The sequence below is a fragment of the Tachyglossus aculeatus genome, chromosome 20, assembly GCF_015852505.1.
Source record: "Tachyglossus aculeatus isolate mTacAcu1 chromosome 20, mTacAcu1.pri, whole genome shotgun sequence".
NCBI lineage: Eukaryota > Metazoa > Chordata > Mammalia > Monotremata > Tachyglossidae > Tachyglossus > Tachyglossus aculeatus.
Window position 1 is genome coordinate 15,599,516 of NC_052085.1, and position 25,925 is coordinate 15,625,440.

Genomic DNA, 25,925 nt, shown 5'->3' on the forward strand with positions numbered 1-25,925 from the left:
CTCTCAAGGGTCTGCCCAAATCCTGGGGGGTCTGGCGTGGGGAGAGGGAGGTGGAAGGGAAGCCTTCATCCACAGCTTGAGAGTCATCAGGGAGCTCATAAAAATAATAATAATAACAATATTTGTTAAGTGCTTACTATGTGCCAGGCGCTGGGGTGGAAACAAGCAAATTGGGTTGGACACAGTCCCCGTCTCATGTGGGGCTCACAGTCTCGATCCCCATTTTCCAGATGAGGGAACTGAAGCCCAGAGAAGTGATCACACAGCGGACAAGTGGCGGAGCCGGGATCAGAACCCACGACCTTCTGACGCCCGGGCTCTAGCCACACCTCTGCTATGGGGCACAAAACCCCTCCTTACAACATTACGGCTTGAGGGAAGGCCCAGGACTTTCCACCTCCTGGAGTGGAGAAAGTCAGTCTGGGGAAGAGTGGGGAGCAGAATCCTTAAGGTTTCAAGCTCCTCTCCCGCCGCAAGACCTGAGACCGCCATGGATGGTGTGAATGCCGAGTGTGCGTGGATGATAAATGTAGCGTGTGTCAAGGCGTCCCTCTCTCTCCTCCCACCTTCTCTGCATGATGCCGATGGGATAAGTGTCTGAGGGGATGGTCTGCATGGTCACGCGTAACCGCGAGGCTCACTAGCAGGCAAATAAACCGTACTGAACTGATCTGACAGCGGCCCATTGAATCCAAGTGTTGGAGCTCATCTGTTTTTTTTTAAAAAATGGCATTTATTAAGCACTTACTATGTGCAAAGCACTGTTCTAAGCGCTGGGGAGGTTACAAGGTGATACGGTTGTCCCACGGGGTGCTCACGGTCTTAATCCCCATTTTACAGATGAGGGAACTGAGGCACAGAGAAGTTAAGTGACTTGCCCAAAGTCACACAGCTGACAATGGGCGGAGCCGGGATTTGAACCCAAGACCTCTGACTTCCATGCCCGTGCTCTTTCCACTGAGCCTCGCTGCTTCTCTTCAGCGTCTCCCACCTGCTCCAAGAATGAAGAATGATCCACCGAATCTCGGAGTTAGGCTGCACAGCTCGGAAAAGCGGTCTCCCTTCACTCCACCAAAAGGGATAGCAACGAGAATTTGTGATTATCGTGTCTCTCCAGATCTGAATTCAGCCGGCGCTCGGCACATAGTAGGCGCTTAACAAATACCATAATTACTATAGAGTCGTGAGAGCAGCCAACTCTCCCTAACGCCTTCTGAGGTGAATCTACAGATTCCCCCCAATCCATCTTTTGTCACGAATTTCTATTTTCTCCCCGTACAACTGTTCGGGTGTGAGGATGGTGATAGGTAATAATGATACTAGTAATTCTGGTATTGGTTAAGCGCTCACTGTGTGCCAAGCATTGTACCAAGTGCCCTGTTGGATATGAGATAATCAGGTCAGAGACGGTTCCTGGCATCCCCCCCATCTTACCTCCTTCCCTTCCCCACAGCACCTGTATATATGTTTGTACATATTTATTACCCTATTTATTTATTTTACTTGTACATATCTATTCTATTTATTTTATTTTGTTAGTATGTTTGGTTTTGTTCTCTGTCTCCCCCTTTTAGACTGTGAGCCCACTGCTGGGTAGGGACTGTCTCTATATGTTGCCAATTTGTACTTCCCAAGCGCTTAGTACAGTGCTCTGCACACAGTAAGCGCTCAATAAATACTATTGATGATGATGATGACTGAATTTAGTTTCCCAACGTCTTCTTTGATTCTTTCGCGGAAAAATGAAGGAGGAGGAAAGAGGCTGAAGGCAGGAAGCAGAATAGGAAGGAGGGAAAGAGAGAAGTTGGGAGAATCTCCACTCACCGGGGCTGCGGGCTCTGAATGACTCGGAGCCGGCTGTAAGAACTGCTCTGAACGGAGACTAAAGCTGTCAACTTACTGATTGGTTTTGCTTTCCAGCAGAAGCCACCGGTCTTCAGCCACCAGGAACACTGACTTGAGTTTGATGGGAAGTGAGATGGTATGAGTTTGTCCCTCCAGAACATCCAGCACGATGAGGCTACTTCTGTGAAGAACACGAGACGAGAACATCACTTGAGAAGAAACGGATACAGGGACACCTCTGGATTTAATCTCGGTAGGGAGTAAGCTCTTACCCTGTCTCTTGGTAGAATACCAGCCAGTTTTGGTGTGAAAACTCTTTACACATCTTGTACGTTTCCTAAAAGTAAAATTTCCACAGTCGGCATTAAGTCATTCTCCCAAATTGCTCCATTTCTTTGGTGCTACATCTTGTTTCAGGGATACGTTATACCTGGGACTTTAAAAGATTAAAATCTAAAATGTCTACGTCTGGTTTGTCAGTTTTCTTTTAAGAAACTCCTCTGCTCGGTGAACCCTGTAATGTATGGAGCGGCTTTCTACCGGTTTGCGCTAAGGTTCCCAGGGTGACCCCAAATCAAACCAGACTTCCGCTCCCGGTCTCAACTGACCAACCCAATTTTCAGGGAAATAAGCGACACCCAAATCCTTCCTGGCAATTAACAGGCTTTCGAGTAATTAACAATTGGAAACAGCGTACACAATGTTCCAGACACTCTTAGGAAATATGGAAACCTGGAAGAATTTTCAACACGTTGAATTATCTTCTCTTCCTGATTCAACAAGATCAGAGTTTGCGGATCCCAAAGGATGTGGTGCAAGACTCATTTTTTTCATTTTAACCTTTCCCCGAATAGCAAGAGAAATGATTTTGGGCCCAGAGGAAGTGCTTGTTTACAGTTTGTAATAAGGTATGGGCACCTGCTCAGAAGCTAATCCTCTAACTCCAACAGGGAAATAAATGACTAGTAAACCTAGAACATAAACAAGTATGATGTAAAAGCATGGTTGGAGTTTAGTGTCTGGGTAACAGTTAATTAGGAATAACACTCCAACAGCTCATGTTGTCATTATTTCAGACGCAGGTCTGGAAAATGTTGTTTTGATAATGGGTGAGCATCCACATTGCGTTGAAGGCCAACAGAAGCAGCATGGTGAAATGGATTGAGTATGCGCCCAGGAGTCGGAAAGTCATGGGTTCTAAGCCCGGGTCCGCCACTTGTCTGCTGTGTGACCTTGGGCAAGTCCCTTCACTTCTCAGGGCCACTGTTCCTTCATCTGGAAAATGGGGATTGAGACTGTAAGCCCCACGTGGGACAGGGACTGTGTGTCCAACCCGATTTGCTTGTATCCACCCCGATGCTTAGTACAGTGCCTGGCACATATTAAGTGCTTAACAAATATCATTCTCATCCTTATCATTATTATTAATAATAATAATAATATATTATTATTAATAATAATGAGAGAATGATTCTTAGTACAGTGCCTGGCACATAGTAAGTGCTTAACAAATATCATTCTCATCCTTACTGTTATTATTAATAATGAGAGAATTTGATTGTGGGGTGAAGCAAACGATGATTAATCCACAGCATAAGATTAAAGTATGCCACATTAGGTCAGGCCAGTAATTAGGTCCATCCACATAAATATTCTTGCTTGGAACGTGCCAAAGAATCCTCAGAGGAACAGTAAAGACAACTGCTCTCATTCCATCCATCCTCATGCTTATAAAGTTATCTACTAACATCCCTGACTAATAACGACTCCCTGAGGAGAACATAAAAACTGAAGTGACAGAGTAAAACCTAGGCACTTCCACAGATATTTGGCAGCCAAATCCCTCTGCCGGGTTGGCTTCTGTGATGTGAGCACTGCAAAGCTGAACAGGGGTAGTATTCCTCACCGATTCCTCCTTGTTACCCCACCAGAAAGCTCTCTTGGGGGCGCGTTCATCTTCTGAAAGGAGGCTGAGACGGCGAAGGGCTCGGCTGGTCGTATCCAACAGTAAAATGGTATTACTCTGCGAAAACAGATGAAAATGTGAAGCTGAAAATTACTTTCTTTTTCAAATTGGCGCAGGAAAGGTCCAGTGGAGTGAAGGAATTAGGATTAGAATCCAGGTCCTCTGATTCTCCAGCCCGTGCTCGCTAGGCCATGTTGCTCCTCTCCACACAAAAGACAAACCACCCAAGTCCAGGCACTCACCATAGCCTGACCAGATTACTTTATCGGCTTCTTTGTCTCCCTATGTCTGGTCTCTCTCATGTGCATTTCCATCTTTTCTCTACAATGCCACTGGGCTTCCATCTTCACAATTTAAAAACTCCACGGTTACCACAAGCTATTGTTTTTCAGAGATGCGGGTGGCCTACGGAAACAGCACCCGTCTGGTAGTCAAGAAGACCTGGGTTCTAATCCCAGCTCTGCTTTTTAACAGCTGTGTGACCTTGAGCAAGTCACTCAACTTCTCTGGGCTTCAGTTCCCACATCTGCAAAAGGGGACTTAATACATACTCTCCTTCCTACTTAGACTGGGATTCCCATGTGGGACCTAGATATCTTGTATCTACCCCGGGGCTTAGTGCAGTGCTTGGCATATAGTAAGTGCTTAACGAATGCCATAATTCATTTCATTTATTTTTTTTTTATTTCTCTCTCTCTCTCTCTCTGCTAGCTCCATCACCTTCTATACTCCAGTCTGCACTCTTTGTTCCTCTGAAGTTATTCTTCTCACTGTGCATTTTTCTGGACTCTCCTGCCTCTCCCCAGCTCCCTCCCCCTTCAAATCTGTCAGATCTCAGCTGTTCCCATTTTCCCACATCCCATCTTCTCCACGAAGTGTTCCCTGATTATTAAGCTCCACCTTCCCAGGTTATGTCCACCCAATATCTGTCTTCAGTAATTATATTTATAAACTATGGTTATCAATATATATACATATTCCCAACGTGGACTGAATTAGATTAAAATGCTCACCTATTTACCCTCCCATACTTCTGCTATTAACAGTCAAGGCATTTCAATCAATCATATTCATTGAGCGTTTACTGCGTGCCGAGAACTGGACTAAGTGCTTGGGACAGTACAAAATAACAGACATATTCCCTGCTCATGATGAGTTTATAGTCTAGAGGGGAGAAAGATATTACTAGAAATAAATAAATGACAGAACTGTACATAAGTGCTGTGGGGCTGGGAGGGAGGATGAATAAAGGGAGCAAGTCAGAGTGAAGTACAGACTGGAGTGGGGAGAGACAGGGGGCAGGGAGGTCAGCACGGAGGCTGATACAGTAACCAAGGCGGGATAGGATAAGGGCTTGGATTAACGCGATAGCAGCTTGGATGGAGAGGAAAGGGTGGATTTTAGCGATGTTGTAAAGGTTGAACTGAGAGGATACACTGCTAGATTGAATATGTGGATTGAATGCGAGAGAAGAGTCAAGCCATTTGTGAATAGCTGGTATCTCTTGGACCCTTCTGTTGGACTGTAAGCTTCTTGATGGCAAGGGGCATGTCTCTCAGTCAATTCTACTCTTCTAAGTGCTTACCAGTATGTTCTGAGAAGCAGCGTGGCTCAGTGGAAAGAGCCCGGGCTTGGGAGTCAGAGGTCATGGGTTCTAATCCCGGCTCCGCCACCTGTCTCCCGTGTGACTTTGGACAAGTCACTTAAATTCTCTGTGCCTCAGTTCCCTCACCTGTAAAATGGGGATTAAGACTGTGAGCCCCAAGTGGGACAACCTCATTACCTTGCATCTACCCCAGTCCTTAGAACAGTGCTTGGCACATAGTAAGCACCAAATACCATCATTATTCTTATTATTATATATATATATTATTCTGAACACAGCAGGTTCTCAAACACCAGTGTTTTAAATGGGGGGAGAGACACATACAGGAAAAAAATGAAAACATTTCAGAAAGGGCAACAAATCACATATTCTATTCATGTAAAATACTACTGTCAATCAATCAGTGTGGTATATATTGAGCACTTACTGTGGGCAGAACACTACAACCCCATGGACTTGGTAGACATAATCCCTGTCCATATCAGACTATTACTATGACTATTAATAATTGTGGCATTTGTTAAGCGCTTAGGGGTAGATGCAGGATAATCAGATCGAACACAGTCCCTGGCCTAAATTCTATAAGGAAGGAGAGCAGATTTTTAATCCCCTTATTACATATGAGGAAACTGAGGCACAGAGATGTTAAATGTCTTTCCTAAGGTCACCCAGCAGATAAGTGGAACAGCTGGGATTAGAACTCAGGTGTCCTGACTGACAGACCCACTAAGCCACCCTGCTTCTCAACCTGCTTCTGCTTCTTGAATTCACCCACATCTGGGAAGACTCAGAAGAACTGCTAAATCCTTGTGGATTATACCATTTTAAAGCATTCTTATTGGAAGAGGGGAAACTTTTAACAATTTGTAGACAAACGGTGAAGACAAAACTTCAACGCTTCTCATAACTCTTTGGTGTAAAGCTGCCTGGAGTTAACTTGCAGAGCTGAAGCTGAAATAATGCCTAACATTTACACAAGTGAGTTCTCTATCACTATTAATCATCTTCCCCAGCATGGCCTCGCAAATGAAATAAGTAGCAGCCTCTTTCAAGGAAAACGGATTTTGCGTTTATAAGCTCTGGATAATGAATGACCAAGTAGTAGTATGAACTGAAAAAAGGGTTTTTATAAACCAAAGACATGCTGCCATTAACTATGTAGATGTGGGTACATTTTAAAAATCACTGTCGTGCTTTCCCTGAAAGGTAGAACTGTTTAAACTCAAAATCACAAGTCCTTGAAAACGTAGAAATGGGATAAACATGTTATTTTTCAGTTCTATTATTATACATATTCTGCTTGTTGTCAAAGGGCAGCCCATGAATATACGGACTCCTGGAACTTTGTTTTTAGAATCTAATGACGAACAAACGCACTTAGAGCTGGGGGAACATGTGGCATCCAAAGCATGAAGCGTTATAAGGTCTGAAGCAAAGGTAAGCTGTCACACTGTGGATCTGCCCTGGGCGGGGGACCTATTAATGACACCGCTGTGCACATATTGTCCTGACAGCACTCCTTATAAGCTGTCCAGTAAGCAGTTTACAAAATAACTCAGGATGAGTTAGGATTCACAAAGAGCTACTTTTAATTAAACGAGATTAGTTTAAGAAGCCAATCAAAAGGCCCCACAGAGCAATTTCATATGTAGTAATCAAGGCAATGTTTCAAGCACTAAGGATTTTTTTTTAAATATCACATGACAGCATTTTCTATTTCTTCCAACATCTAAATTTCTGCTTTGTCCCCACAGTGACCTCTAAAGAGTTTCTCCTAAGAAAACAATTTCCATTTTAGCACCACCTATACGCATTGTATTCACAATCTCCCTTGCTCCGAGGTACATATCTGATATACCCTATAACTTAAGCACTTACTGTTATAATCACTTTATTGTCTTCTGTAAATTATTTTGGCTCTTCCTCCCCCGCTACACTTGAAGAGTCATAGGAGCAGAGATCACGCCTATCACCAAGGGTTTAGTGGAGTGGTCTGCATAGAGAAGATGCTCAATAAACACCATTTAAGCACAACTCCTCATCTTCCCACTCAAACCCATACAGTCACTGTAGACGATATCACTATCGTCCCTGTCCTACAGATGCACAACCTAGCCTTTGACCCATCTTCCTCAGTCAACCCACGTATTTAAATTGTCACCAAATCCTGTGGTTTCTCCTTTCATCGCTAAAACTCACCCTTTCTTCTGCATCCAAAGTGCTACCATGTCGATACCACCATTTCTCCTATTCCACCTTAATCACTGCATCAGCCTCCTTGCTGACCTCTTTGCCTTCTGGCTTTCTCATTTCCAGTTCCTACTTTACACTGCTTTCCAGAACATTTTTCTGAAAAGCAGTTCAGTCCGTGTCTTCCCACTCCTCGAGAATCTCCAGTGTCCAACAGAAACTCCTTACCGTTGGTTTGAAAACACTCAAGGAACTCACCCCCTCCCTGATTTCCTAGTACAAACCAGTTGGCTGACTTTGTTTCTCCTCCTCCTTCGTACCTCGATCTCGCCAATCTTGCTGCCGACCTCTCGGCCACATCCTCTCTCTGGCCAGACTACCACCTCCCCATCTTCGAAGCCTAGTTAAAATTACATCTCCTCCTCGAGGCCTTCCCTGATTAACCCCTCTTTTCCCCTACTCCCTCTCCATTCTGTGTTACCTATGCACTTGGATCTGTATCCCTGAAACACCTGATATTCACCCTGCTCTTAGCCCCCAGAAGCAATTAATGCACATACTTGTAATATATTTTCAAGTCTGCCTTCCCCTTTAGACTGCAAACTCATTTTGGGCAGGGAATGTGTCTACCGACTCTGTTGCATTAGTGCTTAGCATAGTGCTCTGCAATCAGTAAGCACTCAAGAAATACCACTGATTAATCAATCAGCTTGACTGAGTCCACGTTAAGCAGTTTTTTTTGCTGGCTGGAAGGGAAGAACCATTTAGGCTGACTATTCTGCAGCATATAAAGATAACGGTATGAATGTCAGCCTCTGGGATATCTGGATGAGACTGTATTAGCTAAGGCAACAAACTTCTCAAGTGCAAATAGTACTTCAGCTCAAATATCACAAATGTGATCGTGAAAGAGGGATACGTTTGCTCGTACAAAGGGATTTCTGTATTTTTCTCCACCTACTCTCAATTTTATGATTATCAAGAAGGAAAATGGCTGGAAAATTGCACTTTTTCTCCCGGGTGGAACACTGCAGCTGTGATAACAGCCGTGATGCTCCATTTCTCATTATTGGAGTGATTGGAAATATTTGGCATAGCAGATAGAGTTTAGGCCCGGGGGTCACCATCATCATCATCAATCGTATTTATTGAGCGCTTACTATGTGCAGAGCACTGTACTAAGCGCTTGGGAAGTACAAATTGGCAACATATAGAGACAGTCCCTACCCAACAGTGGGCTCACAGTCTAAAAGGGGAAGACAGAGAACAAAACCAAACATACTAACAAAATAAAATAAATAGAATAGATATGTACAAGTAAAATAAATAAATAAATAGAGTAATAAATATGTACAAACATATATACATATATACAGGTGCTGTGGGGAAGGGAAGGAGGTAAGAAGGGGGGGATGGAGGGGGGCGAGGGGGAGAGGAAGGAAGGGGTCATAAGATCACAGGTTCTAATCCCGGCTCTGGCACTTGTCTGCTGTGAACTCGGTCAAATCACTTGACTTCTCTGTGCCTCAATTCCTCATCTGTAAAATGGGAATTGAGACTGCGAGCCCCATGTGGGACAGAGACTGTGGTCCAACCTCATCTGCTTGTATCCACCCCAGTGCTTAGTACTGTGCCTGGTACATAGTAAGTGCTTAGCAAATACCGCAGTTATTATTATCAAATACCACATCATTATCCTTAATATTAATATGAGACAGCTGTGTTGCCTTGCCCCTTTTAATATTAATGGATTCCTTCTGTTCCAAATGATGAACTGTATATTCCGCCTGGATTTAATAACTGATTTTTGCACCACTTGTGAGTCCATCCAACTCTAGCTCTGGACTCCCTTCAAGGCAGCTGGGACGAAAAGTTGGTGCAATTTCATTATGTTTCTACTTCACTGGGAGAAAAGTAACCTTTGGATGACCTCACCATCCTGAGGTCTGGAATTCCAAACTCTGGACAGATGCAGTAAGTAATCTCTAGAGGCTTTTTACTTTATTTTTAGTTACTGTAAAGTTTTCCTTTCCTTCCCGAAGTGTTTTTTTTTTTAAAGCAATGACTGTTTAGATAATTCCCTAAACCAAACATACGAATGCAGCTAAGTAAAACTTGGTTGAAAAAGGGAGAAGAAATGAAGTTTGTGCACAGAGCTTTATATAACTCAATCCCAGCCTACAGCCATCCTGGAGATGCAGCTATCACATGACATATTTAAAAAATAATGGTTGCATTTGTTAAGTGTTTACTATATGCCAAGCACTGTACTAAGTGCTGGGGTAATACTACTACTACTAATAATAATGGCATTTATTAAGCGCTTCCTATGTGCAAAGCACTGATCTAAGCGCTGGGGAGGTTACAAGGTGATTAGGTTGTCCCACGGGGGACTTACAGTCTTAATCCCCATTTTACAGATGAGAGAACTGAGGCACAGAGAAGTTAAGTGACAATTGGCGGATAATCAGGTCCCATATGAGACTCACAGTCTAAGCAGGAGGGAGAAGAGATGGGCTACGCTGCTTCCTTTTAACATCTTGATGGTTTAACGCATCATTGCAAGATGTCCAAACAGACGAAGAAGTTTGGTCTTTCACCACCAACTATAATTTGAGGATCAAAAAGTTAGGTACCAATTTTAAATAAAGCCTATGATTTGCTAAAATGGTTGAAGAAGACTTCGATGAAGAAAGGGGTGAAGAGCTGTTCAGAAGGAGCTGTGATGCTACTAAGAGCACAAGGACAAAGCTGTTTTTGGACAAATTCTTCTCTGGAGTTACAAAACCACCGCTTCTGTCACCAGAACAAGTCTCAAAATTTGCAACTTCCTGCAAAGATTCATTATCAGACTACAACTTCTAATTTTGCTCATGTTACGCTTTGGATTACTTTGATAAAGATCAGTTTAGTAACTCTTGGTGTAACAGTATATTGCCCAAAACGGCATTTCGTATTTATTTTCTCAAAGTTTCATAATGGACAAAGACACCCCACAATACAACCAGACTTTCAAGGAGCATGAACCGAGAAGCAGCGTGGCTTAGTGGAAAGAGCCCGGGCTTGGGAGTCAGAGGTCGTGGGTTCTAATCCCGGCTCCGCCACTTGTCCGCTGTGTGACCTGGGGCAAGTCACTTCACTTCTTGTCTGCTGTGTGATCTTGAGCAAGTCACTTAACTTCTCTGTGCCTCAGTCACCTCATCTGTAAAATGGGGATTAAGACCGTGAGCCCTATATTGGACAGGGCTGTGCCCAGCCTGATTCCCGGTACCTACCAGAGTGCTTACATATCTATTCTATTTATTTTATTTTGTTAATATGTTTGGTTTTGTTCTCTGTCTCCCCCTTCTAGACTGTGAGCCCACTGCTGGGTACGGACTGTCTCTATATGTTGCCAACTTGGACTTCCCAAGCGCTTAGTACAGTGCTCTGCACACAGTAAGCACTCAATAAATACGATTGATTGATTCTCTGTGCCTCAGTTCCCTCATCTGTAAAATGGGGATTAAGACTGTGAGCCTGTTTCCAAGGTCTCCATCACAGTTGTAGAGTCAGGTAGAGCTTGAGAATGCTTCCTGTTTCAGTGAGTGACATCAAACAAATATGGCTATATTGAAAAGATGAGATATATCTTGCTGAATCTGGAGTACGTGGGAGCAGCAGGAAAGAACGCATCGAGGACAGCCAGCACGGAGGTCTGACATCTGCCACAGGCATCACTGTCACTTTTCCCCCCTATCCCAACTGGAATGGATCTTATCAATCAGGAGATGCAGCGTGGCTTAGTGGAAAGAGCCCGGGCTTGGGTTCTAATCCCGGCTCCTCCACCGATCAGCTGTGTGACTCCGGGCAAGTCACTTCACTTCTCTGTGCCTCGGTGACCTCATCTGTAAAATGGGGGTTAAGACTGTGAGCCCCACGTGGGACAACCCGATGACTTTCTATCTACCCCAGCACTTAGAACAGTGCTTGGTGCATAATAATGCTTAACAAATACCATCACTATCACTATTATTACTATAACCAGTCAATCAACAATCAGCTGTATGACTTTGGGCAAGTCACTTCACTTCTCTGTGCCTCGGTGACCTCATCTGTAAAATGGGGGTTAAGACTGTGAGCCCCACGTGGGACAACCCGATGACTTTCTATCTACCCCAGCACTAAGAACAGTGCTTGGCGCATAATAATGCTTAACAAATACCATCACTATCACTATTATTACTATAACCAGTCAATCAACAATCAGCTGTATGACTTTGGGCAAGTCACTTCACTTCTCTGTGCCTCAGTGACCTCATCTGTAAAAAGGGGGTTAAGACTGTGAGCCCCACGTGGGACAACCCGATGACTTTCTATCTACCCCAGCACTTAGAACAGTGCTTGGCGCATAATAATGTATAACAAATACCATCACTATCACTATTATTACTGTAACCAGTCAATCAACAATCAGCTGTATGACTTTGGGCAAGTCACTTCACTTCTCTATGCCTCGGTGACCTCATCTGTAAAATGGGGGTTAAGACTGTGAGCCCCACGTGGGACAACCCGATGAGTTTCTATCTACCCCAGCACTTAGAACAGTGCTTGGCGCATAATAATGCTTAACAAATACCATCACTATCACTATTATTACTATAACCAGTCAATCAACAATCAGCTGTATGACTTTGGGCAAGTCACTTCACTTCTCTGTGCCCCGGTGACCTCATCTGTAAAATGGGGGTTAAGACTGTGAGCCCCACGTGGGACAACCCGATGACTTTCTATCTACGCCAGCACTTAGAACAGTGCTTGGTACATAATAATGCTTAACAAATACAATCACTATTATTACTATAACCAATCAACAATCAGCTGTATGACTTTGGGCAAGTCACTTCACTTCTCTGGGCCACATCTGTAAAATGAGGCTTAATGTTCTGAGTCCCTTGCGGGACACGGGCTGTATCCAAACTGATTAGCTTGTTTCTAATTTAGTGGTTAGAACAATCAATCAATCAATCAATCAATCGTATTTACTGAGTGCTTACTATGTGCAGAGCACTGTACTAAGCGCTTGGGAAGTACAAATTGGCAACACATAGAGACAGTCCCTACCCAACAGTGGGCTCACAGTCTAAAAGGGGGAGACAGAGAACAGAACCAAACATACCAACAAAATAAAATAAATAGGATAGAAATGTACAAGCAAAATAAATAAATAAATAAATAAATAGAGTAATATGTACAACCATATATACATATATACAGGTGCTGTGGGGAAGGGAAGGAGGTAAGATGGGGGGGATGGAGAGGGGGACGAGGGGGAGAGAACAGTGCCTGGAGCAGAGCCAGCGCTTAAACATCATCACCAGTGCAGCCGAAACATGGGAAAAATCACGACCCCAATGCGGGTGGGAAAACAAAATAGCAATGGCCTCTTGTTACTTGGTGACTGTGCCTGGAATCACCAGAACCACTTTCAAACTCCCAAACGACAGAAAGGGCTCGTGGCTGCAGCTAAGGTTTTTTTTATAAACAACGGCATCTCCTAAACCATATTAGGGCCAGTCGGTGAAGTTGGTGAGCTGCACAGATCAGATCCCTACAGCCATGAGAGGAGGGAGGCTGCCCAACAGCTCGTAAGCTAGAAACAGTACAGCGTAGCGGACAGAACACGGGCTTGGGAGCTAAAGGTCCCGGGTTCTAATCCCAGCTCCGTCGCTTGTCTGCTCTGTGACCCTGGGCAAGTCACTTCACTTCTCTGTGCCTCAGTTACCTCATCTGTAAAAGGGGGATTGAGAGGGTGAGCCCCATGTGGGACAGGGACTGTCCCCAACCTGATTTGCTTGTATCCACCCCGGCGCTTAGAACAGTGCCTGGCACATAGGAAGCGCTTAATAAAAACCTTAATGCTTCTTCTCATTTTTAATAATCATAATATTAAGCTGCAGGCTCAACTTATCAAAATAGCAAATGCATCAAAAGGGGCCATTCAAACCCTGAAGGAAACTAACATATTCCTGGAGAATAAAGAACTCTCCATTTGGCATTTTGGGACTCAAATTACAAGTGTTGGCAAAAAAAGAGAACAGCGTGGCTGAGTGCGGCCCAGCTCCACAACTTGCTGGTATAACTTTGGCCAAGTCACTTCAGTTTTCCGGGCCTCAGTTTCCTCATCTGTAAAATGGGGATTCCATACCCTTTCTCCTCCCCTTTAGACCGTGAGCCCCGTGTGGGCTAGCGACCATGTCTGAGCTGATCATTTTGTATCTATCCCAGTGCCTGGAACACAGAAAGCACTTAGCAAATGCAAATGATAATTGTGACGTTCGTCAAGTGCTTTCTACGTTATTGAAAATAATGGTAGTAATAATGATAACAGACATATCAGGAGCCACCAAGACTATGGGAATGGCTTAGAGGGCATCAAGGTTAAACAGGCAAAAACTAGTTTAACTGAAAAGCAGCATGGCCTAGTCGTTGTATTTCCCAAGCGCTTAGTACAGTGCTCTGCACACAGTAAGCGCTCAATAAATACGACTGAATGAATGAATGATAGAGCATGGACCCGAGAGTCAGAAGGACCTGACTTCTAATCCCAGCTCCGCCACTTGTCTGTTGTCTGACCTTGAGCAAGTCACTTCACTTCTCTGTGCCTCAGTTATTTCATCTGGAAAATGGGGATTAAGACTGGTAGCATCAGGTGGGCATGGGACTGCGCCCAACTTGATATGGCAAGGAGTAAGCACTTATCAAACCCAAACATAAAAAACCTCTCAGAGATTAAAATACTCTGCCGCAAAATAGGAAACGCTTTAACAACATCTTGCTGGCCTGTAATATATTTTAATGTCTGTCTCCCCATTAGCTTATAAACTCCTTCTAGGCAAGGAATGTGCCCCCCAACTGTACTGCCCCTTCCCAGGTGCTTAGTACAGTCTTCTGCACTCGGTAAGGGCTCGATAAAACCAATGATCGATTAACTGATTGAGCCAATGACAACTGAAGTCTGAGTGAAAAGCAGTCAATAACCTCAAAATGTTTTACATTCAATGGCATACACTTGCCTCCAGCAATTACATAATAAACGATCGTGTTACCCAAGCCATTTGTCTTCCCATGAATTTGGGTTTCTTATGAAAGCACTCCAAACGGGGGACGTCCGGCTGGCTCCTTACCTCCTGTTCGTGCAGGATCACCTGTCCTTTGAGGGGCCCCCCCAGGGGGGCTACGGTGACAAACGGGTGCCATATTCCTCGGGCTGTCCTCGGAAACAGATCGTAGAAGTCCACCAGGTGACCGCTGCCTCCGCTCGTGTTCATAAAATACAAACACACCGGATTGCAGGTGGCCACAAACAGAGTGCTGGTCTCCCCTTCTGAAATGACATAAAAGCAGGGCAACGCATCACCCCAGAATCCAAATGGCTGTTGCTCAAGATCGCAGGGAGAGTTCAAAGGCAGAGAACCTTGATGTAATAAGTGATCCTAAGACGTTACCAACCCCGGGGCCCTAAATTAGCACGAATTAACTCAGATTTTTAAAATCTGCAGAAAAAGAAGCTTGATAAGCTTCCACTGTAATATGCCCTAGTGTTTAATAGCCTCTTGTCTTGTCCCATCGAGTCGTTTCCGACCCATAGAGACACCACGGCCGCATCTCTCCCAGAAAGCCCCATCTCTTATATGCACAATTCTGGTTGTGTATCCAGAGAGTTTTCTTGGTAAAATACAGAAGTGGTTTAGTGGGAAGCAGCGTGGCTCAGTGGAAAGAGCACAGGCTTTGGAGTCAGGTCATGGGTTTGAATCCCGACTCCGCCACATGTCTGCTGTGTGATCTTGGGCAAGTCACTTAACTTCTCTGGGCCTCAGTTACCTCATCTGTAAAATGGGGATTAAGACTGTGAGCCCCCCGTGGGGCAACCTGATCACCCTGTATCCTCCCCAGCACTTAGAACAGTGCTTTGCACATAGTAAGTGCTTAACAAATGCCTATTACTATTATTATTATTATTATTAGCAGCATTGTCTCCTTCCGTGCAGTAAACTTGACTTTCTGCCCCCGATTCTCTCCCGGGCTGCTGCTGCCCAGCACGGGTGAGTTTTGACTTGTAGCTGATTGCCTTCCACTCGCTACGAATGGAACAGATATGCCTCTGCTTGACTCTCCCTCCCGTAGTCAAGACTGGCAGAGTACTGGAAACTCTCCAGGTGTGAGCCAGAGAGGGGTTAACACCCTCACTCTCAGAAATTCTTCCTCAGGTCTTCCCTAGCGTCCTCAAGCTACAACAAAACCTCCTTCCTCTTGCTTCTAATCCTTAGAGGCAGGACACAGCCTGGTCATCTTTATGGAATTCTGCATATCCTTCCGTTTCCCGTCATTATTATTATTATTAAAGTCTTGGAGACGGTATTTGTTTAAGTCATACTCCAACTCTACGGGGTTCGCCGAAGCACGCTATACGTTGCTTTGCTCAACAAATACTACCAATTGATTTTTAATTTTTAATTTTAGTAATGCTATTTGTTAAGCACTAATTATGCATCGGGCACTGCTTAAACTGCTGGGGTAGATACAAGGTTATTTGCTTGGACACAGTCCCTGTCCAGTATGGGGCTCAGAGTCTAGGTAGGAGGGAGTGGGATCGAATCCCCGGATTCATCGTGCTCCTCATAGAAATGCTCTTCGCCACGGGCCTAATAAAGATAGCCTTGAAGGGGCCTGGCTCTTGGAGTTTTCAATCTCCTGCTCTCAAAGTAGCCGTCGCCAGCTATTAATATTCTCCACGGGTCGGCCTGGCTGACTAAATCCAGCAAGGTTTCCATTATGGCCACTGCATTAGCCCTCCTTTAGAAATTCACGATGCACATCAGCCCAAGGGGACTGTGGGTTCCCTGACACCTGAGACCAAGCGGTTCATGGTTCATGTCCTGAAAATTGAGAAATTAAGAGTTTGGGTCTTGGTTGGCTTGGCTATCGCGGACACAGTGGATCTTTGTGCCTGCACTCCATGCAGTCACAAAAATGGGATCGGAGCAGAAAAATCAGTGTTTCTCTTTTTCCTATTTCTATTTTCAACAAATGCCCGAGTACTGCAAATGTAATGACAAGCAGACACAGACGTGCGTGCAAATACACACATTTTATAGCGTCGATTTGGACTCCTCCATATCTTTTGCCTTGGACGAGTCCAAAAATTAGCTCTAAACTAAACATAATTAAACCGTTAGGCAATACGGTCCTTGGATCCACCATATATGGCTCGCAATTTGCAGCAATTTTCCCCTACAAGTCAAATCGTTATAAACATGCCTGAAGGCAGAATCCGAGAACGTCCTGACATACCTTGTGCTACGGCGACGTCGCAGACTAAATTAATCTCATCCAAAGGCAGCCTCCAGGAAGCACATTCTTCGGTAAAACTGAGGGCTCGTCCTTCATGCCTCTCGACTGGATAGTTCTGGAAGACCAGATATACTGGACCCTGTTTCAAAGGAACGCAGTAATGAGTTCCACGTCGCACGGTGCGGATAGTAACGGCTGTCCGGCTGGGAATAATTCTCGGACAATCTACAGTGACTAGCGACAGGCTAAAAACCTTGGGGGAAATGATTTTTCATCTCAAATCTGCCAATTTATATCTGCAATTTAACTGCCTCTTATATAAAGGTTAGTGGAGCCCTTGGAGCCCTTAGAGAGCGTGAGTGGAGGCTGGACAGCGTTGAGGCAACTCTGGAGCTGGATATTTCCAGACTAGGCCTAGACGTGGTCCGAAAAGAACGTCTAGGATGAGGCACGAAGCCATCACCACTGATGAAGGGTTTAAATCCTAACCCCTTTTGCTTCCCGGAGCAAAAAGGTGGAAGAGAGTGAGGCACGAAGCCATCGTCATTGATGAAGGGTTTAAATCCTATCCCCCAGTGTACCTCTTCCTGGAGCAAAAAGGTGGAAGAGAGATGCGCCTACTTAGGATGCTGATAGTACGGTGATGGAGGTGAGCAGAAAGAGGAAAACAGCGAGGCCTAGCCCAGAGAGCACAGGCCTGGCAGTTAGGGGACCTGGGTTCGAATCCCGGGTCCGCCACTTGCCTGCTGGGTGACCCTGGGCAAGTCACTTCACTCAGCGCTCAGGAGAGTGCCTAGCACATAGTAAGCGTTTAACAAATACCGTAATTATCACTATAATTATTATTCTCTGGGTCTCACCTTCCTCAACTATAAAATGGGGATTAAATAATAGTAATAATGATGGCATTTCTTAAGCGCTTACTATGTGCCAAGCACTGTTCCAGGCGCTGGGGTAGAGACAAGGTAAGCAGGTTGTCCCATGTGGGGCTCACAGTCTCAATCCCCATTTTATAGATGGGGTAACGGAGGCCCAGAGAAGTGAAGTGACTTGCCCAAGATCACACAGCAGATCAATGGCAGGGCCGAGATTAGAACCCATGACCTTCTGACTCCCAAACCAATGCTCTGGCCACTAGGCCATGCCTCTTCTGTGAGCCCTACATGGGACAACCTAATGACTTTGTATCTACCCCAGTGCTTAGAACGGTGCTTGGCACATAGTAAGCGCTTAATACCATCATTATTATTATTTTTATTATTATTATTTTATGACTACCCACGAACATAGCGTCTCCTTAATCAAATGATCCAAGCCACCTGTGAGAAGATTATGCTGTTTCTTCAAGTTTAAAACAGGTGCTTATTTCGGCAGGCTATCCATTACCAGGAGCAACATTTTTATGAGGAAAAAAAAAAGGACATAAACCTTTATGTCTACGCGACGAGTTTCTGCTGGAGACAGAAGGTTTTGCTTTCCGTTTTCCGAATGATCGATTGTCCAGTAGCCCATAAATGTCTGATCTGGCAATGGTAACCTGTCAAGGACAATTTGAAAAATTTTTTGAGGAACTTATGCCAAAGAACAAGAATCAATTCACTTCCAAAATCAAATGCTAATGAGTATTTTCTTCACAAAGGAACTATAAGGTGTGAATTTTCTGAAAGACATCTTGAACACCATTCAAAATAAATGACCACTAATGAAGCTTAGCAATTACCATGTTTTTAATCTTGTTTTGTTTCTCTCCTCTCAGGATACACCGAGCGTCCTCTTTGTCTACCTAATTCGAGAGGTCAGATTTAAATTGTGGTGCCCTGCTCCCCTAATTTCTTGGCTAAGCACAAACAGACATTTCAAATGACCATAAAGCCACATTGGCTTTAATAATAGCAATAATAACTATGGTAGTTGTTAAGCGCTTAGTTTGTGCCGGGTACTGTTCTCAGCGCTGGGGTAGATACAAGGTAATCAGGTCCCAGGTGAGGCTCACCGTCTTAATCTCCATTTTACAGATGAGGTAACTGGCACAGAGAAGTCAAGTGGCTTGCCCACAGTCACACAGCAGACAAGTGGCAGAACCAGGATTAGAACCTACGTCCTCTGACTCCGAAGCCTGTGCTCTTTCCACTGAGCCACGCTGCTTCTCTCAATCTAGGACTCCTGGGAAAGGTTTTTTCAAAACATGGGACGGATTGCCGACCAGCAGTTTTCTGCAAACTGAGGATTCCCATCCATCAATATATCCATCAATCAATGGTATTTACTGAGAGTTTACTGAGTGCACAGCACTGAACTAAACACTTGTGAGACTTCAATACAGTAGAGTGGATAGACATCATCCTTGCCTGCAATGAGTTGACAATCAAGGGGGAGGGGGTGGGAAAACACATTAAAATGAATTAGAGATAGCAGAAATTATATAAGGATGATTAATCTAACCTTGGCATTATCCTTGACTCCTGTAATTCCACCCACATATTCAAGCCATCACCAAATCCTGTCACATCAAAGTGGATATGTTTTCCCTCTGTGTAGGACTCATGCTATGGAGGGAGCATTATTTTCCTTGATGCCTTTGAAATTACAACTATCCACAATAGTTAAACAAAAAAACAGAGACTGAACAGGAAACAAATATTTCCCTTTATTCAAATATCTTACAACTCCTACAGATGACAGATGAAATCATTCAGATTCATTTACAAGCCGCCGCAAAGGTACCACTTTATCTTCAATTTTAATACTTATCAGTAAAATCTATCCCCACATTTTAGCGGTGGATACAACCTCTTCAACCCCCAATCTGATGGAGCTATAGCACACTGGCATTAAGTTAATCAGCAGCATTAAGAAGTCAGAATGGTTCTGACCAACAGTGAACATTGTATTTATTACTCTTACTCCTTAGCCAGCTGAACGGTGGAAGGTCGTGCGCCAACTGGTATTCCGTATTTGTGTAAGGTGCTAATCAAAATCTCACGCATCTCACTGTTGTAGGAATCGAAGTCAAACACGTTCCGAACCACATTGGCAAGCCCTTCGGATGGGAACTTCTGTTTATGTATAAATATATATATAAAAAGGCTTGTTAGATTTGGGGTAAAATAAAATTCAAAATAGTGTGAAGTTGGTACGATCAGTGCAGGCAAAATGGATGGGCCAGCTATGAAGATCAAAATCAATCTGGGGTATTTACTGAGCGCTTATCTATGCAGAGTACTGAACTAAGTGCTTGGGAGAGTACAATACACTAGAATTGGCAGACATTCCCTGCCCACAAGAAGCATACACAGTTGCATAAAATGCCATTTTATTTAACTTTCACACAGATGCTATTTTTAATTATGCAACAGAAAACTAATTTTTCAAAAAGATCTGCTTTGACTTTTAAGGCAGTAACACAGATTCATCATCTTCACACTGTTACCTTACTGCTTAATTTGTAACTCATTCAGTTCTAGCTTCATTTTCATTGTTCCATGGATCTTTGTACTCCCACTGGGATTGTGAACTCCTGGGACTTCACGACTGACTTCTCCTATAACACAGAGGTTGCAGCCTCCCAATTTCTCCCAATGTCATATTGGTTCTATCCTGAAAGACGCTTATTATTATTATTACATTTCTTAAACCCTTGCTATGTGCCAAGCACTGCTCTAAGCAATGGGGCGGATACAAGTTAATCGCGTTGGTAACAGTACCTGACCCGCGCGGGCTCACAGTTACTGGCTGATGGAAAGTTGCCCCCGAATTCTGCAATTAATATTCTGTCCAAAACCCTTAGAGAAAATGACGTTACATGGGAGCTGGCTGTATCTTGTATTTTCCCCTAATACTGAGCACTTTGTGTGCTTCAAGAATCAGCATGATCTAGTGGAAAGAACACAGGCTTGGGAGTCAGAGGATCTGGGTTCAAATCCCAGCTCTGCCGATCGGCTGCTGTGTGAGCTCGGGCAAGTCACTTAACATTTCTGTGTCTGTTCCCTCAAATGAAAACTGAGGATTCAATATCTGTTCTCCCTCCTATTTAGACTTGAGCTCCAAGTGGGACAGGGACTGTGTCCGACCTGATTAACTTATAACTTCCCCAGCACTGAGAACAGTGCTTGACATATAGTAAGCACTTAAATAACATAATGATAATTGTAATAATTTTATATCATTCCTGTTACTTGCCTTAGTGTGAAAAATGGCTTAACATAGTATTTTGATGTTGGAGCGGGGGGGCCTGCAACATATTTTTAACAAAGTTCAGGAGAGATTTCATGTCCCTAGATACTGATATAAAACCTCTACAAAGCAATTAGACCGGTTTTTTTTCTAAAGCCACCTGTGAGTCATCACCACCAAAATAACAAGCTCTGTCTGTATGAGAGCAGAGTTTTCGTTTTTGGTCGTCCCTTCGATGTGAACCCTTTTCCTTGAATCCCTTGGCAGATCGACAGAGACAGGAAATACCCTCTGTTGCCATTCCTTTCATTTTGCCTCTTTTCGGGGTCCTGTGACTCAGACCAACCAAGGCTGAGCAACCCGGGCCGGACTCCCAGACACCCGGGCCATGGGAAATGAAGAACTGCAATAAAAACTGAAGGCACGGTGATCCGAGCACCAGACCCGTGTCCGTCCAGCCTTCTGCCAATCAAGGCCATTCATTCGTTCAATTGTATTTATTGAGCGCTTACTGTGTGCAGAGCACTGTATTAAGCGCTTGGAAAGTACAATTCGGCAACAAGTAGAGACAATCCCTACCCAACAACGGGCTCACTGTCTAGAAACTGGGGGGGACTGTTTAGATCATCAAAAATACTTGTAAGCGTGTGCGGGTCCGGTGAGAATTTTGCTGAAGACCGGAGTTGGGCGGTGGGTGAGCTTACTCACCTGTAAATGTTTGACTATGTTGACGACTTCTCGGGTGGAATAGGGATAGTTAATAGTCCCCTGGTCCGCCAGGCTCCTCAGTTCACCAAAGGCCTCTACCAACTTCTTCAGAACCTGCTCGGGGACATCTGGGCCGTACTGTCGGAGCATGGCCAGTTCAGACTGGGGTTTGGGATTATCGACTGCGTGGCAGCTAAAGATATCACCTAAAGGAGGGAAACAAACAGGTAAGAGCCAACAAAGCCTCTCATCCTCTCCAATACTCTCCCAGTCCTGGCTACAGGAGGGAGAGTCAAGCAGGGGCCTACACATTCCCATTCCGAGCTTGGCCAGTGGCTAGCGAGTGGCAGGGAATCATCATCAATCGTATTTATTGAGCGCTTACTATGTGCAGAGCACTGTACTAAGCGCTTGTATCCGCTACAAGTCAAAACTCACCTGTGCTGGGCAGCAGCAGCACAGGGGAGAGTCGAGGATGGAGATTCAAGTGTATTGCGTGGAAATATCAGAGAAGACAAGAGCCAACAAACCCACTATGGGGATCCACATGTAAGGTCTGAATATGCGGCTGCTCTTCACATAGGAACGGAGAGAAACAGCGTGGCCTAATGGATAGAGCAGAGGCCCTGGGAGTGACAAGGGCCTGGGTTCGAATTCCAGCTCTGCTGCCTGTCTGCTGTGTGACCTTGGGCAAGTCACTCCACTTCAGTGGACCTCAATTATCATCATCATCATCATCATCAATCGTATTTATTGAGCGCTTACTGTGTGCAGAGCACTGTACCAAGCGCTTGGGAAGTACAAGTTGGCAACATATAGAGACAGTCCCTACCCAACAGTGGGCTCACAGTCTAAAAGGGGGAGACAGAGAACAAAGCCAAACATACTAACAAAATAAAATAAATAGAATAGATATGTACAAGTAAAATAAATAAATAAATAAATAGAGTAACACATATGTACAAACATATATACATATATACAGGTGCAGTGGGGAAGGGAAGGAGGTAAGATGCGGGGGGATGGAGAGGGGGACGAGGGGGAGAGGAAGGAAAAACCAATTACCTCATCTGTAAAATGAGGATTAGGGCTGTGAGCCCCAGACGGGGCCCCATATGAACCCCAGAGAGAAGCAGCGTGGCTTAGTGGAAAGAGCACGGGCTTCGGAGTCAGAGGTTGTGGGTTCCAGCCCCGGCTCCACCACATGGGAAGAGAGCGGATATTGACTATTAGTAATGATTTTGGTATTTGTTAAGCGCTTACTATGTGCTAAGCAATGGGGTGGATACCTCTGACTCCAAAGCCCGTGCTCTTTCCCACTGAGCCACGCTAATTGGGTAGGACACAGTCCCTGTCCCGTGTGGGGCTCGCAGTCTAAGTAATTAGTTAGAAGGTCCTCCCAGAGATTTAGTTCTGCTTCAAGGTGGCCCAAAGGGTCCTCCTGTATAAATGGGGCCACTTCAGATCTACTGCAGAGTGGACATGAACTCCTGGACCTCTGGAACTGACCGGGCAGCGGGCTAGCCCCCTCAAGTTCCTGAATATCCCCGATTCACACTTTCCAGGTGGAAGCAGAGACGGGCACGCCCCTCTCCACATCTCCTCCATACCTCCACCCCCTGCCCTGCCTAATCCCCCCCGTGACCAGGGCTTACCTAAAGTGCCGAAGAAATCATTGCCCAGGAAAGGAAATCCGGGTCTGTTGGCCAGAACTATCATCCGAAAATCAGGATGAATTAGTACAACGTTTTCTCTTCCATCTACGTTAGCGGCATCTGAAAAACATATACAGTTCAATATATGTACAACATTCAGACAGCCAACTGTCCATAAACAGAAAGAACTTCACCGTTTAAAAAAGAAATAACATGCGCATTTCCTTGTTCACTTATTAAGAATGTTAAGCTGCATGCCCGGAACTGATCCGGCTTTCATTCAATTTGCCCAGAATCTTGCTTCTTGATAAATACAATTTGGAGACCAGAAAACACTTGAGCAGGGACATTGTCCAACATTTTGTTTTGGGTACACGAGACGGGATTCACCACAAACACGCAAGAGTGATCCATTCCAGACTGGCTTGCAATCCCTGGGTTTATGAAGACTCTCATGAAAGAATTATTCCAAAGAAGAACTCACTATACATTTAAGAAGTTTGCCTTTCTACTATTAAGGCTGCAGATGTTCTCTAAATAACTGTTGCAGTGAATCACACCTAAATTCCCTTTCCATTTTCAGATGGGAACAGAGAAATTAGGAAAATCTGGAAAAAGAAGTGCATCATCAGCCACAGAATTTCCTGAGCATGTACGTTGTACTGAGCTCTGAACTATGCATCTGGGGACAGAGGCAGTGTAAAGCGCAACACTTTCTCCTCAAGGTGCTGTCCCTGGAGGGAAACAGACATAAATGGAGACATTTACAAGATTACTAGGGTGCAAAAAGGGATTGAAATCTCTTCCACTGGGTTGTAAGCTCTACGGCAGAGATTTGCGTCTCAAATATTAGCGGTCAGTCACTCAATTGTATTTATTCAGGGCTTACTCGGTGCAGACCACTGGATTAGTGTTTAGGAGAGTACAGTATAACAGATGCGGTTGACACGTTCAAGCCCACAAAGAGCTTGCAGCGTGGGGCGGTGGAGGTAGACGTTTATTTAAATAAATGAATTACAAATATGTACGTAAGTGCTGTGGGGCTGAGGAGGGGGGGGAAAGGGAGCAAATCCAAGTTCAAGGGCAATTCAGAAGGGAGTGGGAGAAGAGGAAATGAGGACTTTGTCAGGGAAGCCCTCTTGGAGGAGATGTGCCTTCAATAAGGCTTTGAAGGTGGGGAGGGCAACTGTCTGTCAGACATGGGTGAGAGGGAGGAGGCGAGAAAGCCAAGATCAAGGTACAGTGAGAAGGTTAGGATCGGAGGAGCAAAGCGTGTGGGCTGGGTTGTAGTGAGAGAGCAACGAGGTAGTACAGCGCTTAGTACAGCGCTTAGCACAGTGCTCTGCACACAGTAAGCGCTCAATAAATACGATTGATTGATTGATTGATAGACAGGAGGAGGTAGAATCAGCGTGGCCTAGTGGATAGAGGGTCGGCCTGGAAGTCACAAGGACCTGGGTTCTACCAGTCTACCACAGGTCTACCAGTGGCTCCACCACTCGCCTGGGCAAGTCACTTTACTTCTCTGTGCCTCAATTACCTCACCTGTAAAATGGGGATTAAGCCTGTGAGCCCCACGTGGGACAGGGACCACGTCCAACCCCACTGGCTTGTAGCCATCCCAGGGCGCGGTACAGAGCTTGGCACATAGTGAGCGCTCAACAAATACCACAATTCTTCTTCTTCTTATTACAGTGCCTGGCGCACAGTAAACGCTTAACAAATACCACAAAGGGCAAGGTGCCTAAGTGCTTTAAAGCACTACAAAAGCAGAACGGTTAAAAGTTCCAATAATGCAGTTAACACATCACTGTTTTGGAAAAGACTCTCAGCCCAAGCAGTTCTGGATCTAACTGTGAAGTGTGTGTATTCACCCGCCCTGGCCTCACGATAGCTGACTAGCTATCACTGGCCAAGGGTGGCTGAGGTGGGTAAAATGCAGTTGGGGGAAATGGCGTGGGCCAACAGCTCTTTGCAAATGTCCTTATTCGGGTTCAGACAAAAATCCCTTTCCGGATACTCACTAGCGACGAGGCGTCTTCCATCGGCCAGAATCATTTCCCCGTTTTCTACTAACGTTTTTAAGATACAGGTGACGTTGGTTGGAGCTTTATCGGCCTCATCCACGACCAGGATGTACCCCATCTTCACTGCTTTAACCTAGAAGACAGACGAGTCGGCGTTACAAACCGTCAGGTACGGTGGAGACGTCAGACGGTTAAAGGCTGCCCCGTCACCTCATCTGTGCGAAGTCGTCAAAGCTCTAGCATCAACTAAGCCGACCGCTGCCCTGACGAGATGGGAATGTCCGGGGAGAATGACGCTGACAACCGGACCTCCTGAGAGGTCTCTGACCGACTCCGGGGCCTTGGAGTAGAGGAGCCCAGCGTCCAGATCGCCGCAGCCTTCCTCGCCGAGAGGGGTGGCTTCCTCGGCCAGGAACCTGCTG

At 44.9% G+C, this 25,925-nt stretch overlaps 1 protein-coding gene across 2 annotated transcripts in view; it reads right to left on the reverse strand.

Moving 5' to 3' along the window:
• VWA8 (von Willebrand factor A domain containing 8) overlaps positions 1-25,925 on the reverse strand; it is a 155,534-nt gene that overhangs the window by 42,382 nt on the left and 87,227 nt on the right. For both annotated transcript variants that reach the window (XM_038762124.1, XM_038762125.1), the window contains exons 23-32: positions 25,501-25,636; positions 23,477-23,596; positions 21,822-22,027; positions 19,845-19,996; positions 18,369-18,477; positions 16,941-17,079; positions 14,774-14,973; positions 3,752-3,868; positions 2,118-2,182; positions 1,901-2,026 (exon numbers count right to left, since the gene is read on the reverse strand). In XM_038762124.1, the coding sequence (XP_038618052.1) occupies positions 1,901-2,026; positions 2,118-2,182; positions 3,752-3,868; positions 14,774-14,973; positions 16,941-17,079; positions 18,369-18,477; positions 19,845-19,996; positions 21,822-22,027; positions 23,477-23,596; positions 25,501-25,636 (1,370 nt within the window). The remainder of the gene's footprint in view (positions 1-1,900; positions 2,027-2,117; positions 2,183-3,751; positions 3,869-14,773; positions 14,974-16,940; positions 17,080-18,368; positions 18,478-19,844; positions 19,997-21,821; positions 22,028-23,476; positions 23,597-25,500; positions 25,637-25,925) is intronic.